The sequence below is a fragment of the Pseudomyrmex gracilis genome, unplaced genomic scaffold, assembly GCF_002006095.1.
Source record: "Pseudomyrmex gracilis isolate BER0280 unplaced genomic scaffold, ASM200609v1 scaffold_191, whole genome shotgun sequence".
NCBI lineage: Eukaryota > Metazoa > Arthropoda > Insecta > Hymenoptera > Formicidae > Pseudomyrmex > Pseudomyrmex gracilis.
The window spans coordinates 139,592-161,338 of record NW_018020775.1 but is presented as its reverse complement, the minus strand read 5'-3'; the positions used below and the strand labels follow the sequence as shown (position 1 = coordinate 161,338).

General features: G+C 34.6%; 1 protein-coding gene across 2 annotated transcripts in view; it reads left to right on the top strand.

Moving 5' to 3' along the window:
• The window catches only part of LOC109858182 (frequenin-1), a 49,383-nt gene that overhangs the window by 15,158 nt on the left and 12,478 nt on the right, over positions 1 to 21,747 (top strand). For both annotated transcript variants that reach the window (XM_020435208.1, XM_020435207.1), the window contains exons 3-7: positions 16,810 to 16,834; positions 17,624 to 17,672; positions 17,998 to 18,087; positions 18,784 to 18,862; positions 19,736 to 19,824. In XM_020435208.1, the coding sequence (XP_020290797.1) occupies positions 16,810 to 16,834; positions 17,624 to 17,672; positions 17,998 to 18,087; positions 18,784 to 18,862; positions 19,736 to 19,824 (332 nt within the window). The remainder of the gene's footprint in view (positions 1 to 16,809; positions 16,835 to 17,623; positions 17,673 to 17,997; positions 18,088 to 18,783; positions 18,863 to 19,735; positions 19,825 to 21,747) is intronic.

Sequence of the window (21,747 nt, the reverse complement as noted above, 5' to 3'; positions counted from 1 at the left end):
GAAACACACACACACACACACACACACACACATAGTTATTGCAGTTTAAAGAGAAATATCTGATACTGGAAAAATAGCGTCGAGAAAAACAAACAGATTGTAAAATTTTTTAGCGTGACCATTCATGAAGTAATAAGAAATATCAGAGCTTACAGATATGTATGTATTTTCATCCATATGCAGCGGGCAACGGAGAATATGGTAGTCATAAGAATATTTACCGGTTTTCTGAAAGAATTTGAAATATTCTGAACGTTTTAACGAGCTTGATGAGATCAAAGTGCTCGATCGCGAGGAAAGAAAGAATTCATCTTCAATATTGGCCGATCGATCGCTGAAGATTCGATTAATGAACGCGAACGAGTAGAACAAGTGTATTTCAAGCGAGTCGGGCGAAAGGAGTCGATCTCAAAGACATCTCCGGACGTTCGACTTTAATCGAACGACGGTAAAAGAGGTTTTTCCTTTTATAACGCAAAAAAACGGTTAACACGGTTTTTTTTACATAGAATTCAATAACTGTTCACTAACAGTAATTTTACAAATATCTATATCGGATATTCCAAAAACTCATGTAACAGATCGATTTTTTCATAAAGTGATTAACTGCTATATCAAGTTGTTCCATTGTGCAAACTAAAATAAGTAAATCTGCAGTTGTTTTTTATTTCCACGTCTTCTATCTATGTTGCTTAAAAAAAAAAACGTTACACGAAAATTTTAGAAACAACAAGTTGCGCAAAAATAAATGTTCAAATTTAATGAAAATAGTTTTTTTTTTTTGGTTGAAAAAGTTATTGTCTTGCAGAACAATTGTCTTCAATCTTTTTTTTTTTTTTTGGAATAATTGCAATTTTTTTAGCAATCCAATATTTTTTCATGGAAGTGACATGGTGAACTGATAAAACAAATCGAATTATTGACCGTTCAATTCGATATCTACATGCAGAGACACAAATAGTGATTTTTACTCTGACCGTAAAATCTATATGTCGCTTCGCGGTGTAATGTAAAATGGTCGGAAATGCCGATCACGTTTGATTTTTTTTTGCGAGCAGATCCCAGCGTTTCGCATCGAAAGAACATAAAAATCCGAAATACTTCTCTAGAATACAAACTGTAGACGAGGTAGATGCGAGATCTTTTTTCTCGAGAAGCATTTGAACCATCGCCAATCGTTTTCCAATTTTTTTTTTCTAACATTTTGCTTCACATTTGATATTCGAAATGTCAAAGACAACTTGCGTACAATCATATTATTATCGAAAAATATTCATCTGTTTTACTAACGCGTTAACTCCGCTTGTCGCTTGAGAAAATTCGATCTCGACCTTTTCCCAAAGGCTACGAATATTACTGCAAATATATATATTCCACTAAAGTAGCAATAATATAATTCTACTTGAATAAAACTTTCTCGCGCTACTCGGTTTTTTCTACTCCTTAAAGAAGATAGACGAATCTGCTTAAAACTCGATGTATATATATATATATGCGAGATTTAAAATTAATCAGTACTTCTCAAAGTAATGCGAAAAATAACAAGCAAAGCCTGTTATTGAAAACTGCGCGAATGTAAAACATTGATTGAAAAACGTTATCTTTTCATTAAATGTGTCTTGTTATCTCGGAATTTGGTCTGACAGTTTGTTGATGTTAAACCGACACATTTTTCGTATTCGACGATTTGCAGCTAATTAACGATATCGTGATTGCTTTGTTCGAAATAAATTGTTTTCTCATCGAAATAACCAACTCTTTATAATAATGTGAATGTAGATAGAGCGTTTATTTTCGGAAAATGTCATCTCGGAATTGAATTCACGCGAGATGTTTTTTTCCGGATGTTCACGAATCGTCATCGCCCGAAGAGTGTGCTTTTCAGTACAGTCAAATCAGAAGACACGATATATATTTCGTCGATAGCGTGTATGTATGTACGTCGGTAGAAGTCGGGGCGCGCGCGATACCTCTTTATTCTAAGAAAATAGACTACAGATAGAAAGGCTAAAAGTTTTTCCCTGGTTTTGCTGCAAGACTGTCATTTTATTTCTTCTCCGAAATTCTCCCTCCATGTGTCTTTCATGACCACGCAAACACAATTCTCATTTTATGCCAAGAATGGAAGATGAAGATAAGAAGAATAAGGGTGACAGAATCTAATAGAATGTACGAACGAACGAGCGAGCCTGTAGATCTCGCAAAGTTATGACTACTATTTCTCTGTTGTGTTCTTTTTTACTGTTTTTTTTTTTTTTTTTTTTTATAGATTTTTTGAAAAAAATTACACTGCAAATATACGGAGGTGAATAATGTAGTCAGAGAAATTTATCCGGATATATACGTGCATTTTTGAATCGTGAGGTTTATGGGCACTTATATTTATTGCCGAAATAAATACAAAAATTAAGACAGAAAAAACATATTTGACGCGCTCGCGTGATGATGGCGACCATCGTCGAGTCAACAAAAATAACATATATTTTTGTTTGTTCAATTTTCGTGAGAATTTATTCGTGAATGTGTGCGATAAAGCGACTATCGAGTTACGATTCTTGCGATAATCACAAATTGTCATATTAAAATATTAAACATCGTTACGTGCTATTTCACGTGTAATGACGATGTTAAGCAGGTAAATAATCGGCAAAATTATAGTAAAATAAATTCGCACACCACCGAATATGTGCGTCACTTGAAGATTCTCACTCATATGAGCCGCTTGGAAAAGCAGGGGTAATTACGCTAATTAATGCGCTACAATAATAATCGTCTGATATTTCGTCCGACATTTTGAATGCGGTGTATTCACACAAACCGTTTTCACAAACAAGTAAAAAATATTAATGAACTCGGATAGAATACAGCAATTATGCGGGATTACGCGTTAATTAACTTTGCAACAACGATCACCGATATTTTATTCAGTACACCGCATTTATCGCATATGCGATTTATTAATAACTTGTATAAATGTTTACGAACACGAAAAATATATTCCTGATAATGAAAAGGGAACGGAGTTATCGTAAATAATTAATATGTCACGCGATTTTATATATTCGCGACTTATTTATCTATTTTTTTTCAATTTACTAGACATACGCGTGCTCATCGTTATTAATTTTACGTATCTCTCGCATATAATCACAAACTGTCAAAAAACATACCAGTGGCTCAAGCTACGTAAAACAAAAACCAAACAGCATCGCAATAAAATTAGCAATAACCCTGGTAAAAATGAAATTAGGAATAATAGATTCAAGTATAATTACCGACTTGTAATATGAGGAAAAACTTATTTTCATCTTAGTGACCATTAAATGGATATTTTTTATACACTTTTCTAGGCAAAAAACTTTGTAATCTAAGAAATAAAAAAAATAGGCCGTTAATGTCCTATAAAAATGATTAGCAAGAAATAAAAGATCGGCAATTGCAAGTCATTAAATAGAAATAATAATTTATTATTTGCTAATTTTCACTAATGTAGGAATATTTCAAAGTAATAACAAAATTTTTTGCTTGATTAAATTAAGTTTTTTCAATTTTATGTACAATCTAAGAAATTTTGATATGTAGTAATAATTTCAGAGAGAATTAAGAAGATTTACCATACTTCTAGTTTTAGGCTTTTATTATTACCCTGATAATACCTAATTTAACAATCCAATGTAAATTTTACATAATCCTAACCTGCGAATTGAATGATTTTGAAGTGCAAATCATGCTCTTTCATCAATTTGTCACTTTTGTAGAATTAATTTTTTTTGTATATTGAACTTAAAAAATTATAAAATGAATAGTTTGAAGAGAGTGCGTGAACACCGATTAAGAAGAAAAGCAATGAAAACTTATAGACTTTCAAGTCTAGCAGATGAATATATTTCATCAGATGAAAGTGATACATATTGTGAGAAAAATCTTAATAATGATTAAAGTGAGAATGAAGATGGAATTATACTTTCAAACACTTGTAACAAACAAACTGATTTGAGTGAACAAAATTATAGCAATAAAGAGCATGAAGATAACGAAAATGAACATTACAGTGATTATAATTTTGAGTTAGATAATGCTGATGAATGGTATCGAGAGGAAAGGAATTAGTGTAAGTTTTAATTGGGACATATCACTTGATTTTGAGTTGCAATTTAATGTTTATTATCATCAACTATTTATCTTTTTAATATCGTCTTATTAATAGTTATCAAGTTGTCTATCTTAGATAGCGGTTATGTGAAGATAATTATAATCAACATGTAATTAATTTTTAATCATCGTTGGACATAATAAATGAAACAAGATAAGTAATAGTTAAAAAATGACCATTTAAAAGCTTTTATTATTGATTAATCAATGAATTCATTTAAAATATTTAAATAATGGCAAAAATTTGACTATTTTAAATATAAAGTCATTTATTTTGATATTTGAGAGAACATTTTTTATTGTCAAGAAATGACTTGATAATTCATATATTTATTGAATTCATTAAATGATGGAATTAGAAAAAAGCGTTACATTTATATCTTGAAACAAGACAATTAAATTGACCATTTCTTGGACTGTATACCGCCGAGATAGCTAAATAATGAGCATTTTCTAATTTCAATTTCTACCAGGGAATTAACACCAAGTTTTACGTTGATAAAAAAAGATGATCATTATGTGACTAGTAGCAGACGATACTATCTTATTTCAACAATAACAATGTTTTTCGGGAGCACGAATTATGACGTACACACATTACCATCGTCTGTCAAAGTGTTTTGTATTCCAGTGACCAAACCGAGGGAAAAAGATGAAGAAGAGATAAGACACTGCGAACACACGTATATTAGCGAACAATTGTGACAGGTTATCGATTCTTCGATTGTACACGTGTTTGTTTTAGTTACACGCACTGACTCAGTACAGGAATTAGTTATGTTACAGATATATTTCATATTTAACGGTCAATGTATGTACATACACGATCTCCCGGCGTTCACGCATATGACATGACAATTGTAGGCGAGTCTAATTAATTTTCGCTATTATTGTTGGTTAACTATGTTAATTATGTGCCGCATGACTCTCGTTATTGTACCTTATTATTCCGACAACTTCAACAACTTCAACAGTCAATATCGTGCGCATTAATAGAACTGCGATATATTGTATAGTTACACTGAAATAATGACACAGTGATACTCGAATAATAGAACAATCAAAAACAATCAAATCGATAATCGGCCGAAGAAACATAGAAAAGTTTGAATTTTTTTTTTTAGTTTTTAATTTGTTGCTTTTTCTAATAAAACGTCGAGATTCAGCGTGTTGTCACACACAAATTGCATTTACACACCAACGAATACGTAAATTTAATTTGTGACTTACCACACATGTCTGTTACGTCTCCGTACGGAACATGACGAGATCTATCTCGTTTTATTGAGAAATAATAAAACCTGTTGTCTTTTAGTTTTCCATCTAACGCGCTGGTTTATATTGCTCGCAAAACTCGCATCAAACGTAAAAATTGTCAGACTTCGATTTAATTCCGTTTTATCAATGTGGCGAGATGTCATTCCAATTGCATTACACGTTATCGCGACGCGCGTGTATATGTTACGTCCTTCCCTCTCCCGTCCCGTAAATAGTTCACACGCGAATTGTACCATATTCACGTGGTGCACGTATTCGTTCCATCGGATTCGATAACGCTACATCCGCTACGCTACAGTAATCGTTAATTTAGGCATTCTATTAAAATGCACTTTGCCACCAGTTGTTGCGAACGCACGGAATCGCAAATTTGCTCGCGAAATTAATTCACCAAACAAGCTGTCCGAAAACCGAAACTTTCTTCTTCGATCCTCAAGAAAAAAAAGCAAGAAAAAAAAGTAAAATAATTGAATTAATTTAATACTACTTTCAAAAAGAAAATCAACAAATTAAGACAAAAAATGTAAACTTTGTAAACATGTTAAAAGAAACTTCCAAGATCGTACGAAGATCGTACTAGATATAAAAATACGTGTAATTATATTAAGAAATTAAACCCACACCAAAATGACTTGATCTCATGTAAAGAGAAAATCATTACGTTTGCGTTCTCTCTCAGCGGTCTTGAACAAGCACAAGATAACGAAGCAGTTTTAGGATCTTGCTTCGAGCAAAGTGAAGGTAGGGATCAACGTTATAATAAAGAGAACGGCTTATATATACTTTTCCTGTGCGACAATTTTCCGCCGTATCGTTGTAGCAACAGCGCGTCGGTTATCCTAGCAAATTGCAAGGACATGTTGCTTACGTGTGCACGCGCATCGGATAAATGCGCGCGGGGGCAATCGCGTCGTAAATTGTCGATGCTGATGATAGCGCGACGACGAGAGGCTGTAACGCGCGACCGGCGACGTGGATCTGCAATCTGCATAGCATCAGCAGGCGTAGGCGGTGGGCGCAAACCTCGATAACGCTCACGTGGAAATTGAATTCCGCCGGAAACGAAGAGACTCGCCCATCGACCGAGCTATAGCACATGATGCGATGACGACGGACCGCGCCGCCTGGAGGTTGCACATATATATATCGTTGTGATAATGCAACGAGACAATATGCAACTCGAGATTGGAACTCCCGAACAGGGAATCCGGTGTTTTCACGATGATAAAATCGCGCGACCATTCCGCAGCTCGCGTTTCAACGGCTCTCAACATTATCAAATGAGGATCATATTAATCCCCGAACGAAGGATCGCGCGGATATCGGATTGTTCCATTAATATTTCCGCCGCGATGCACCCTGTCGGAGTGTTTAAAGCAATGAGTTGTGATAACTCGTTGCTAATAATCTTGTAGCCTCTCCCGTTTTGCAGCTACACACTGTGCGGTGTGTGCACTACCGTTTTCCGGAGAAAACGCGCGCTCGAAACTTTAAGTTATTCCTCATATTCCACGCTCGCGTCCCAATTACGAAATTCGAGAAGTGGCAAACGCGCGGCGCAAGAGCGCATAGACTCGTAAGTATAACACAACTATCTGTATAAATTGTGTTTGCACTTGCGCGCACGTAATGTCTCGAAATTTGTGAAGTTGCCGCTGCGTTTCGCTCCGTTCCGCATCGTTCCGTGTATATAATATAGATATCCGTATATTTGCGCAATCGTTTGCTCGCCTTCTCTCGCGCGTATTAAGTTGTACGTGCAAACCTACTGTATCTGTATGTGTGCGACAATGCAGCCGCGACGAGTTCGCATTTACGCGCAACCAGACGTCGCATATCCCCGTGGAGGAACTTACATATCGCGCATATTACGCGACGTTACATTTTGCGACGACCAAGAAACTCCCGTACGTTATGCTCTTTTAGTCAACCACGTATAGCGTGTTTCTTCGTCACTGACTGACAAAAAGAATATAACAAATTTTTCATTGAGTAAAGAAATTTTTTTGCTTCAAATTAATTGTTTTTAATTTAGCAAACACAGAGTTTTATCTCTAATATTTGTCACGCGCAGTTTAATTAATTTTTTCTATCAATTTCGTTGTAAAAATTTGTTTCTTGATATAGACAGATGACTATATATATTTATAAAATCAAAAAAGGTATCACGGCTCCAAATATCCAAGATAATTACAAATTCAAATGTGAAGGCCAATCGGAGTAACAAACACGGGTGTATGTGTGTTGAAATCCATAAATTTATTACAAAAATTGTACAAACGTTTCGACCGGGGATTCGGTCCTTCTCAATGTGAATGAATTGTTAAGTGTAATGTTCAATCAGTCAGTGAGACTGCCAGCCTCACTTGGACCACGATTGTGTTTAGTCATGTTTGACAAATTTTATTATTGACATCTCCTTTTGACGGTTTAATTTTTAATTTTTAATATTTATCTTTTGAAATATGTGGTCGTGACTGATTGAACATTACACTTAACAATTCATTCACATTGAGAAGGACCGAATCCCCGGTCGAAACGTTTGTACAATTTTTGTAATAAATTTATGGATTTCAATACACATACACCCGTGTTTGTTGCTCCGATTGGCTTTCACATTTGAATTTGTAATTATCTTATATATATTTATATCTAGAATAAATATATTTTATTTTCAACCCTTCAAGGCCAGATCTAAAAAATGATTTATGAGTTGTCCAAACTGGGTCTATGAGACCCACGCGACTTTAAAATCGAATATCTCTGCAAAAAATCAATATTTTTTCAATTTTTTTTGTTTTTAATCAAAAGTTTGAACGATTCTGCGTCGATAAAAGAAACTAATTGAAAAATTTTCCAGTAGTTTCAAAGATATAAGCGTTTATACAAAAATAACCTGACAATTTATTTTCAAAAAAAAGGTTTTTTGTTTAGAAATTTATAATTTTTTTGTAATTAAAATTTTTACAAAATTTACAGTTTTGTAGGGAATTGTTCGTATTTTTAGGGATAAAAGTGTCTTCTAAAAATTGTAAAATTAAAACCATTTTCACAATAGATCTTTTGGAATGTTTTTTAAAGAATCCATTTTTCTCGCGTTCAACTTTAACATACAATATTTTAGCAATAAATCAATATTTGGACATATTCTTTTTTTAATAGCAAATGTTAACGATTTTGCGTTGATAAAAAAATTGAAAAAATCTGCGCGCTATGACCTAATAAATTGCTATAAATGTCATATATTGTGTAAAATTATAAAAAACATCAAGTATTTTATATATTAGAAGTGCTCAAACTAAAAAAAAAAAATAAACTTATTTTTCGAGATGGGAACGTGTTGTCCAGACCTAGGTCTTTCAGGCTCTTTTTGCACTTCAAAATTCAAATTCACGTTTGTCTATTTCTCGGTATAATATATATGTATATATACGAGTGCTTTTTAAATAGTTGCTTTTTATCACGGAATTAATTATGCGTCGGTACGTGAACGTTTAATCCAACGTATGAAAAATCTGATCCGCAAAAAACTGTCAGATAAAATAAAAAATGTATTATTATGGGATTGTTGCATGACTTAGTAATTATTAATCGTTAATCTTCGAATAACTAGGCAAGGTTTTTAAAACTCGATCGCGTGCAATTTTACATTTCATAAAATCAATGTTGGTCATCAGTTCGCGCGCACTATAAACATTCACTTTTGTTTCACTATCAGAAAGACATTAGAAATCGCAATATTTTATCTTGCTTATTATTTATCAATGTTTCCAATAGCGATATATTGTTCTCGTATTATGATTTCAATTTAATTAAGTAAAAAGCAAACCTTATTAATAATTCTGATGATTTGGAATAAAACCAGGATAATGGTTTTGCAATTGTCAATCTCTGGGGCGTAAATTACGTCTCCCGCAATCAGTTCCAGATTAACGAGGATTTGAGGAAGACCTAGAAAATAGGCTTTTAGAGCGATCGCCTTTTGCGTGCGACAGTCGTTGACACTGTTCGTAAAATTGTCTCATCTCTATGTTACTGAGCGCGTCCTGAGGACGATAAAGTTTTCAAAAGCTATTTTAATTAAACGACTCGTAGAAGCTTCTTGACGCGGTCGAAGAGGACGCGGGCTTTTCAAACTTTTACGAGCGATTATATGAGAGGAAGACGCGTTACGGCGACTAAAAAGTTGCGCAATTATTCCGTGCTTTTCGCGCCGGTTGCTTGTTACCTTCGGGTCATTTTCGACTAAACTACCTGCGTAGTTCTTCTCATACTTCCGTCCCTTAATCGCACAAAGTTTTCCGCAATAATAACGCTCTCTGCGAAATTCACACGTACAATGTGCCAAATTGTAGCACCCGTTCTCGTTGTATTCGACAATACAAATTTGCAAGTTAGTGTGTAGTAATTTATTTCGAATACGTATATCTATTCAAAAAACACTCAATAAACTCGGAAAACAATTTTTGTCTTAATGATCAAATAATTATCCCGCCGGAGCAAATATCTTCTTGGCAAAGAATCTTTTTTATTTTCTCGTTGTCATTTTTCCGGTTATAAAATACGACGTGGACGACGAAAACTACTCCGAAGACAATTGACTTCAAATTGAAAGAGCAAAGAGAATATATTTTTGGTTGTCCTACATTTCTGAAGAATAAAAAATGAATCACTATCAAATCGGGCATTTCTTCACAAATTTCTGTCTGATTTTCTTTTTTTTTTTTCGCTATTATTCAACCGACCGGCTAATAAACCTTGCACACTGACGTAGTAGCTTCTCTCGGGACCAAAAGTATATTTTATTCGAAGGAATCAGCCGGATTCGATCGATTGGAACTCGGCAATGAGTCGACGACGGGGATTCTTCGCCTCCGCCAGGAAAATAAGCAGAGATTACGTTCTCTTAGGATAAAAGCGGTATATATCGAGATGAGTTTTCGGGAAAACTATTTGAAAAGGCGCGCTCCTACAGGCTTTCCTCTGCCATTTCTTTTTCGTATCTACGGATACTACCACCAATCCGTATGATTAAATGAATCTCGAAACTCGGCAAGCTACGAATGTTTGAGATAATGATATTCCGCGAACGTTGTTTTTACATATGTATTTGTTTGCTACACACATTGATAAATTAAAAAAGGAATGATGAAATTTGTAAGTTATCAGTTAAAAACGTACAAGAAATAGAAACTTAAGGTAGTTCCCGTACAAATCCACTTTTCTATGTAATTTTATAAAATTTTAACAGTAATGTTAAAAATGATAATTTACATTTAATTTCGCAATTCCAAAGAATTTGACCGATTGTAAAGCGAGATATTCATGGTCAAAATATGCGTTAATAACATACGTTCCTTATATCGAAAACAGCCTATTTTTGTTTTTAATTTCAAACGACTGTATGAATTTTTGCAAAAGACAACTACATTATAGAAAGACACTACGAATATTTGGAAACACAAAATAAATTTTTTTCCGTTTTATTCAATAGTTATAGATTTTTAAAATTATGCAATAAAAGCGTAGTGAGGTAAAGTGATGAAAATCTGGCAACGCGCACAATTTTTCTTCGTAGCATGTATCTTGCCAATTGCTACTTTTGTAATAATATTTGTCACAAGCCATGTATAACATTGAATTGAGTCCTAAACGTTTCTCACTCATAATTTTGTCAAAAAAGCACTTTTTTGAGAGCACTTTAGATTTTTTCCAAGTTCATGTAATTCAACAATACGTCGCATAATACGTCTTCTAATAGATTATTTGATTAATAAATTTTCTCTTATATTGCAACTGTTTTGGAGGAAAAGGCATTTTTCATCATATTTTGTTACTTATTAAATATCAAAACCTAATCTAACCCTGTAAGCTATAAGCTTACACAACTGAGTACTTGCAACGTTGCCACGATTACCATTTTGACTTGTTTAAATATACATGTACGAATCTGTATATGTATATAGTACATTAGTGTGTACGTACAATCTCTGACAAAAGCATTATATGCTGTGATCCTATTTCTCTCAAGCAGTGCATTGCACTGAAAATCAGTAAATATTTACTGATTCCGATAGTTATAAGTCTTCCACTGAGAATCAATAGATTATATTGATTTATTCTGTTGAAACTCTTTTGCTGCGCAAATCAGTAAATATTCACTAAGTCAATCAGTACATATAAATGTATCAATTAGTAAATCAGTAGAATATCGTCATATTCACTAAATAAAACAGTAAGACTGTACTGGTAATCAGTGATAAATTTACTAAAAAAACAGTAAGAGTGTACTGAGAATCAGTGGTAAATATACTGATAAAGTAGTAAAAACTTTACTGTTGCTTATCAGTAAATCAGTATTCAATTTATTATTTATAAATTTTGAACACTCAAGAAAAAATCCGTCTTATATAGACACATTTTATATCTGGTTATGTATAATTATGTCTAAATATCATTATGTAAGATTGTCTTAATCTCATTTATAATTATATATAATTATTTATAGCCAGAGATTGAATTATACACGGAAAAAAAAGTTAGCTCTCACAGCTAAAAATTAGGTGTGGTTTCTAAATTTTGGTAGTATTATGGACACCTAAGCTCTTAGTGCTACAAGACATACATATTTTGCTATTATGTCGACATATTTAGGAATATCAGCAAACTGTTTCTATGTAATAAGAAATTTTATAGTTACAGCAGCAAATTCATTTCAGCAAACTGTGGTAGAAACTATTTTTTTTTTCCGTGTAATTTGTTCATAAAGCAGGACTTTTTCCCGAGTATAGCATCAATTTAATCTGAAACAAAATCAATTATATATAACATAGTTTATATATTAATTACATATTTACTTAAATATTAAGTATATACTTATTACATTTATAAGAAATTTTTTAATCAATAGTAGTATTACTTATATTAATATGTATCGAAGACACTAACGAAAAAGAAGATTGTTTTGCAATTTTAAAAAGAAATGTTGAACAAAATATTGATCTGAGGTTTCCCTGATGAAATCTTGACAGAGAAATAACACATGCCAGTGAAGTGATTTGCATTCAAAAGAAAAATGAAAGAGTTGCCAAATATTACTGATTCCCAGTAAAACTATCTGTCACTGAATCAATCAGTAAAATTTTAACTGATTTTCAGTGACATTAATCTGTTACTGAATTAATTAGTAAAATTTTTACTGATTTATCTTAAAAGAGACATACTTTCACTAAAATTCAGTAACGTTATCACTGAATCTCAGTGAAACTATCTATTATTGAATCAATCAGTGAAATTTTAACTTTTTGTATTGACGCGATAGATTTTATTTTTGAATAAGACTGTCGCACAGGAACTAACCTTAAGTAAAACTATAACTTGTTAATAATAATAAATACATAAAAAAAATATAAATTCTTTTTCAAAAAAATAAATGTCAATTTTATTTGTGCCTTTCTTTCTCGATGCTAAATTCCGTTTGCTTTCGTATAGTTTGAGTTGTTGTCAGATCTCTGCAGATTTAATTCAGATTTAATAGCGCGCACTGTCTACTGTAATAAATAATATATGTCCTGTGTGTGGGAGATACTGTGTCACAAATATTCACATACGTAAAACAAAAATGACTTCGTTAAAGTAGTTATTTTGATAAACACCTTGTACCGACTTGACAGTTGGCACGACCGAGGGCATTCCCTTGGCGAATTTGAATAACAGCGTAACGGAAGAGAAGTTGGAGCGGAATTAATTCACGACTCCGTGAGCCGCGCACTTACTGCATGCGATTAAATACAGCTTGGCGTCTCTCAGTACCAAGTGCAACCGCGCAATATTATGCGTTTACACATCTGCTTTACGCCCTGTTTAAAAATTCATTAGGCTTAGCGCGCGCTAACTCTCGACATTTGGCAAAGATAGTGCGAACGTGAAAAGCGATTGTGTCTGTCCTTCGTATCATCGTTTGCGGGCGAATCACGTTTTCTTGAATAAATCGTAAACGGAAAATGTAACGTGAATACGAAACGACGCGATTCGAAAGCGAAAGAATATTCATGTGACCGAAGCGCACATGTCAACAGAATTCGACAGTTTTGACTTTATCGGATGGCATAAACACGACAAACGAGACAGGTGACGAGAAAAAACGTCAACTTAAACGTTGGAAAATAAGCTGAGATTACTTCAACACGGTGACAGGAGCGATGACAGCAATATCACTGAATTTCTGAGATGGCCTCTCTAATGCGACAGTTTTTCGACGCAGCTTTCGTGTCCCTCTTACGTTTGAGTCGCGGATTAGAAAAACTCCATGTTCTCCGCCAAAGAGACACACTCGAAAAAAAGTAGTTTTCAAGATTACTACATGATGTGTAGAGAGACGGTAAGATAGGGAGCTCTTGCGAGCAAAGCAACGTGCGAAAGAGCGTGAGAAAAAGATGCTGAAAAATACGTAGAACATTTGGCGGAATTCTAGTGCAACGATTTCCTGAATCACGTTCGATAAAAAAGATTTTACAAAATCTTCAATAGTTAAGCTGAGTTTGTGTTGTGTTTTTCTATTCCCTTGTGAGATAAATGAGACGTTAGGGACAAAGAAGTGCCATTAAATGACGATAATTGAATCAAATGTTTCAAGTTAAACTTTTGTTCTTGACAAATATGATTTCTGTTATATGATAACAAATTTTCGACGTTTCAAATAAATAAAACTATGCACATAATAAGTGCATATTTTATTACAAATGTTTTACTGTTAATAATGTTTACAATTCATCCGTTAATTTTTGTTGTTTTTTTAAATAGATACAAGATATATAACACTGTTTTTTTTTACTAAAAATAGTTTTTTTGGAAATCTCGCTAATCGTACACGGGATATGACAACGCGACAGCAACAAATACACTTAATCTCTTTAAATACGTATATATATGTATATATATATATATATATATATATATATATGTACATCTCTTTTTTACTTTTTGCATTTCCATTATAATTGATTTTTTTTATATATTTTGTATTGCAATAATTGAACGCGCGTAAGTGAGATGAAATAATTCTATTTGTAAACGATAAATTTTAGCGGTTTCGTTACTGCGGCTAATCCTTGTTTCTCGACAAGTTAATACAAATTAACGCAGTAAGACCGGATTATTATTTAGTGAAGAACCGGTTTTTTTTTGCTTCGGAGGGAAAAGCACGCCGGCGGAAAGATATCGAGAGATTTAACGGAGACGCGGATGGGAAAAAGAGAGAAAACAGACGGACGAAGAAGAAGCAATTTAGCTGACGTAAACCTTAAGCTCAGTAAACGAGTAACTACGGCCAATTAAGCATTCGCGACTCTCGAGCCAATTACGAAATTCGAGTATGTCGAACGAGAGAAACTTGTACACGAATCAATCAGACATAGCACACGCAAGTGTATAACTTTCGCGGTATAACTCTTGACGTAATGAATTAAACGGTTAAATGTTCTTTAAAAAGTTTTGCGTGATTTTTTATATGTCACACGTTTCCCGACCAAACTCTCTTGATTAATAAAGATTCAAAAAATCACAAAAGCCAAAAATCGCTTATATATAATTATGATTAACCAAAGATTAAATCAAACTCTATTTAGTGCTGATAGAGATGTTCCGCGTAAAGATCTGAAACTGACGACCGATAATTGATCAACAGAACGTAAAATTTAGAAAGCAGAACAATAATCAACAACTTGCCAATATACATGCACGGATGTAATACAATATATTTTTCTTCTCGTAATGTAAATCGACGAGAGAGATCGAATCGCTCGACAATACTTCTCGCGCCAGTCTCTTATTTACATAGTTATAGAAATACATTCAAATTGAACGCCTCGTCTCTCCGTTCTTGCGATCGCAAGAAATAACAATCGAATCGTGAATTTTCATTCGCAATATGATAACTGACGATCTGTTTACTCTGTGGACTTTAACATTGTGCGCGAATGATTCGTTAAATATCAGTTTTAAATGTGTTTAATTCGACGAGAGAGAGAGAGAGATAACGCGATTTTGTTTTCACACAAGAAAAAAAGAATAATCTTATTTCAATGAAACTTGTGACAAAAAAGAGTTTGCAAATTATTCTTTTCAGTTTCAGGGAAACAAAAACAAATGTGTATGTGTATATTATGTAGCTAAACTCGATTAAAATAATATCTTTAAACAGATACGTGATTTCCGGCACACAAGTTCTACTCTTGTACGACAAAGCGCTTTCATGTGCTGTTTGTAAAAGCTAATATACTCAAGGCAAGATTACCATATAAACCACAAAACTCCTCATGTTCTCTCGTGTTTTTATTGACCTCGAGCGTTCGTCCTTTATCCTTTCGACCGTTCCGCCGTAATATATAAATTTGCCTGAGCTGTCGTGAAAAACAAAACGTTTTTCTTGCGACATTTATTTTTTAGAAAACAATACGTCATCTGGCTATCAATTAAAATAAATTTCACTATAAGATAATTAGCCGAAAACCTAAAATAAATTAAAAAATATAACATATAAATAAATATATTAAACAATATCTGTTTAAAAAATTTACTTTAAACTTTGACAAACGTGAGAGTTTCTTGTAGGATTAAAATTTAAGAAACGCGAAGCGACAAGAAAATTGACGTAATTGTCCTGCTAATCTTTCCTCTTTCTTTATTTTCTCTTCAATCTTCTCTTCTTTGCGCGACTCATATAAAGAACCGTCGTGCAATCCGTTCGATTAAATACAAAAAGATTCGATAAAAAACTTTTGTTATTTCAGCAACACACATATCCGTCTTGCACACATTCGCTTTGCCGATATCGATCTCGTCTTTCGTAGTGATATTAGTTCCCTTCGCGCAAACAAATTCAATCTATCGAACAAATCGCTTCTGCAACGCGACAACTTTTATTGCGATCTGTCACTTCTAATTTTGACATACTTTATTATTGTATAATATGACCAACAAGAACGTAGGGAAAAATGTGATATTTTGCTTTGCGCACATACATATATAAACATTCTTCGACTGACACAACGCAAAAAACGATTGGGAAGCACCTACATCGTCGTATAAAAATTTGATCGCTTACATGGGACAATCGAGTTTTTCAATGACACCTACCTCCGTACTGAATTTACCGAGAAAATCCGTCGTGCAGTAAATCACACAGCAGTTGATACGAGCCGGGCGAGCTCCAAGTGAACAATAATTCTTTCCCTCGCTCACCCTCCTGCAATTCTTTCCGCCACGCGCGCTTTTTCTTGCCGGGCACTTTTCGCGCCCGGAATAACTCGATTTTGTTATACATGTAGTACGGCTAATAATTAATTACCTCTTTCTAAATTTTCCTTCTTTCTGTTTCAGTCACCGAGAAGGAGATTCGTCAATGGTAAGTTCGACCGTAAGAAAAGCACAAGTAGACTATTAACCACTCGTAGAAACTTGGACAGAATGATTAAAGATTCTGTCGGGAAACTACAGTCGGTCACATAAGAGCGTAGTCATGATTACTAGTGATCGGATAATAAAAATGCTATAATTTTTGTTTTTCATACAGAGGACAGTATAGTCCTTCATGCTTTATGAAGGAAAATCAGCTGACTGTTGTTTTTAATTCAATCCTTGTATTTTTCCAAAATGAGCATCGCTTACGCTTCGCGCTTCGAAGCAGTTTTTTTGTGCTTGCATACCAAAGAACACCTCTTTGTAACGATTNACCCACTTGCTGACGAACTGTTTTGACTTTTGCATGTATTTTGCAGCAGCCGTTTGAGTCATTTGAGNTTCTTTGGGATGCAAGCACAAAAAAAACTGCTTCGAAGCGCGAAGCGTAAGCGGTACTCATTTTGGAAAAATACAAAGGATCGAATTAAAAACAACAGTCAGCTGATTTTCCTTCATAAAGCATGAAGGACTATACTGCCCTCTGTATGAGAAAAAAAAATTACAGCAATTTTATTATCCGATCGCTAGTAATCGTGACTACGCTCTTATGTGACCGACTGTAGAAGAAAATAATCTACAGGAAAATTGCGTTCTAATCTAATTTTAAAAGTTAGAAGAAGTTAAAAGACAGTGAAAACGAAATTCTCGCGAGAACTATGAATTGTTAAATATATTAATGATATGTGCATATTTACTTTAAATTATTATATTTGAACATCGTCGTGTTATTTAGGCACAAAGGATTCCTGAAGGACTGCCCCGATGGACTGCTAACAGAACAGGTACACATTGTCTTACAATATGTTTTAACTCTTATATTAACTTTCCTCTCTCTCTCTCTCTCTTCTTTTCTTTCACTTACCAAAATTTACTTGATATATAAAAACAAACAAACAAAAGATTCGGTATAGTAATTTAATGTAAAAGATTTTATCTTGATATATGAATAAATGAATATGCATATATGAATACATTTAATATATGAATACACATACATTAATCATGTATCACGTGACATCAATAGAAAAGAGGAAAGAGTTAATCACTTTAAAGAAATCAATACCGCGTGAAAAGCTGAAAATATGCATGACGCTCGCGTGATTTCAGGGCTTCATAAAGATCTACAAGCAGTTTTTCCCCCAGGGTGACCCGTCGAAGTTCGCCTCCCTCGTCTTCAGAGTTTTTGACGAAAACGCCGTAAGTTTCTTGTCACGTGTGTATATACACGCCCGTGGCTTTTCTTTCTTGGCAAAAATTTTATACGTTCGCTAGACCGATGTTGCGTGCGAGGATCGATCACGCGATAGTAGAATCTCTCGACTGTTTAAATTATTCCTCTTTCCTTTCCGTCGCGCTATCTCCGCCCCACGTGATGTCTTTATTAACGTTTTTCTTATTAAATGAGTATTTATTAATTGTTCTTTATTTTGATATTAAATAAAAACGAGCTGTTGATTTTTTAAAGAGAAACGCGCGCTGAACAAATTCTCACGCTAAAGCTGAGGCATCAGTTCCGCAAACACAAATTAATCGCGTGTTTACTCAGTTCGAACAGTTGAGTGAACAGCGACATTCATGTCGACTCGCAAATATTTAATGAAAATATTTGGAAAATATTCAAGACAGTGATTTTCCATACACTTCTCCCTCGAGATTATTCTGTTAGCGCGGCTTAAAAGAAGATACTCCGCGAGAGAGAAAACTATTCATCCGATATGTCGACGCGATATCGTCTATGTTAGATAGTTAAAGCCGGAAACCGGTAGCTATCCGTCTTTAAGAAACGCGAAGTGATCATCGCCTCTGGTAAGACGATGATCGATAAGAAGATAACATCTCTCGCGTGCAAGGTTCGAAACGAAATAATAAGGATACGTTGACTTGTTGTTTTAGGACGGTACGATAGAGTTCGAGGAGTTCATAAGAGCGCTTTCGGTGACGTCGCGTGGCAACCTGGACGAAAAACTTCACTGTGAGTACACACTTCGATCTTTATTCTTGAAAAACTCATCCACTCAAATTTGAGCGAGTTCCTCTTGCGAACTATACTCGCTGTTTGTCCATCTACTTTGACTACATCGCGAACAATCGTAAAAAAACCGCCGCGTATTCTGTTTGATTTACTCGAGATAGTTGATTCAGAAACTTTAAGTCATTCAACTTTCTCGTAAGACAATATAAAATTTGCCGCGTATAATATACTTTTCACAATTCGGGAGTTCAATTTCAGAAATATGTATCTTGTAAACTTACACACACAGTTGATCCTCTGAGAGCGAAATTAAGAAAAAAAATATACATAAAATCAAATACTGTTCTATTTTTTTGACATATAAATTAAATATTCACATTAATAAAAAAAAAAAAAAAAACAGTGCCACGTACAACAGTGACCTTACATGTTCCATGTGATCTCTTCTTTTTCTTGATAAATATTCGGACTTTTCGGTTTTGTTGGAAGAAAGATAGTAGTTATTTGTGCAAAAGAGATTATTGTGCGCATAAACAACTTGAGACGAATTCTGAAAGACGATCGCTGAGCTGAGACGATAAAAAACGAGACACGTTCAATTGTTCTCCTTGAGAGAGCTGCTATTGATGAACGCTAACAATCTGAAACGCAAAAGTGAGCGACGAAATGTTATCACAATTGCGGACGGATATCGCTCGAAAGAAAACTTACAAACTCGCTAGTGAAGCGTATGTATGAAATGAGATATTATTTCTCTCTCTCTTTCTCTCTCTTTCTGAGAGCATTTTTTGAATTTTGTATCTTCTAGGAATTCAGTTTCGCGGAAAGACGTCGATTGCGTTTTCCTTTCTTACTTTTCTCGTTTCTTTTCAGGGGCCTTCCGTTTGTACGACGTTGACAACGACGGTTTCATCACGAGGGACGAGATGTACAACATAGTAGACGCAATTTATCAGATGGTGGTAAGTTCTTTTCAAAGTTTTTACTTAATCTGTGAAATAGAGAAAGCTTTTCACAGGTAAAACATTTTGTTACTCGGCTTCTCGCGATTTCGTTGGTTTTAATGTGTCATTCAGCGATCTTTCCGCGAAATAACAAAGATCCGCGTTGTATTATCTATTTCCCTTTAAGAAAAGTTGACGACAATAAGGCGAGTTCGTTTCAGACCGAGTCAAACGGGTCTGCTATTCAAAATTTGCCTCAGCACACACACAAGAATAAATAAACTTTATTATTATATTTCACTTTAATTGACTACATATCAATCAATAAAAACACTTATCACTATTAAAAATTCGCTTATGCATGTGTTTAACAACGTGCTCGCTTGTGATGCAATTGTAATAACTCGCGAGCGCGCAACTTGTTCTCGATATCAAGTCAATATTTTATCCTAACGAGCTCATTTTATATAGCAAAAGTTATAATCCTCTTGTACAGTTTCCAACCCTCGACGAGCCAGAAGCGATTTAACGACGTAAGCTACAACGTCACCCGTTACTGCTTTTGACAAGCGCGATATACAGGGTGTCCCGTAATCGCCGTCTCACCGCTCGTAGGCAGGTAGGAGGGATTATTCTAAAACGAAAAGTCCTATATCACTTTGGAAGATTCGCAATGATTAACGAGATATTAATTAATAAAGATCCGCTAATCAGCGTGCATCCAGCGTAAGGACAGCTCAGTCTGTCGCGCCGTAGCGACGGAATGCAATAGCGCGAACGCAGCCTATATGCTGTCTATGTATGCACATGTTATTCTATTAGTTCCTCCCATTACGTCGCTACGGCGCGACAGACTGGGCTGTTCTTACGCTGGATGCACGCTGATTAGCGGATCTTTATTAATTCATATCTCGTTAATTATTGCGAATCTTCCAAAGTGGTATAAAACTTTTCGTCTTAGAATAACTCTTTCTTTTTTTGCCTACGAGCGGTGATACGACAATTATGGGACACCCTGTATATGCGCGGCTTCTTTGAAATCGCAGTGCGTTCTATTTAGCCGCGTACGGAAAGTTTAATTGTTTTATCCGAAACGTCATCGTCACGCGTGTCGCTCGGCCGAATATAAAGTACGCATCGTGGCTGTGACGCGCGCGCGCTATTCCCAGAAGAGCTTCTCTTCTCGCATTATGTGCTAATTAAACTACCAACAATACGCGCAGAAGTCGCATATTTTCGTGATTGTGCATTTTCATAGCCGAAACTTTTCTACGTTAGGTACTTTCATCAGAGAGAAAAAACCCAGCAGAGCGTGCAATCAACACCCTCGAGAGTTGAGCGAAAAATATATCGACACTTCGGAATTGTTGTAACTTTTGCACAGCCAAGCGTGCAAAATTTTTGTGGAAAATTCGTTCGACACTAACACGGCAAATCCGTTTCGCGAACAATTCGCCATTAATCACCTTGAAGTCTCGTTAATATTAATTTCAAAGAGAAATACAAGGGCACATTATATCACGCATATTTGCCAAGAGGCTTACCGAGCGGTAATCTATAAACATGCGGGTTGTGGCTTCGTAACAAAGGCTCCGTAACTTTGATAACATGTCGACTTTGAAACAATAAACTCGATTGAGCCGCGTAAATACGATTGAAAACTAAATACAATCGCGTTTAAACAATACATTTGGATTACAATGCCGAGAATTAGCGCAATGACTCGGTTCAATTAAAACACATTAGATCACAAACAAATACATTAAAAGCCAATGCAGTTTTGTAAATTATCGAATTGATTTTACGTACATTGACGATGTACTTGTCGCGACAAATAATAACGAAACAATAATGAAATTTCATCATTTGCGAGTTTCCGAAAACGATAAAATTTCGCGATATGATGGGAAATATCGTAATTTTTTACATACCGCACTTCTC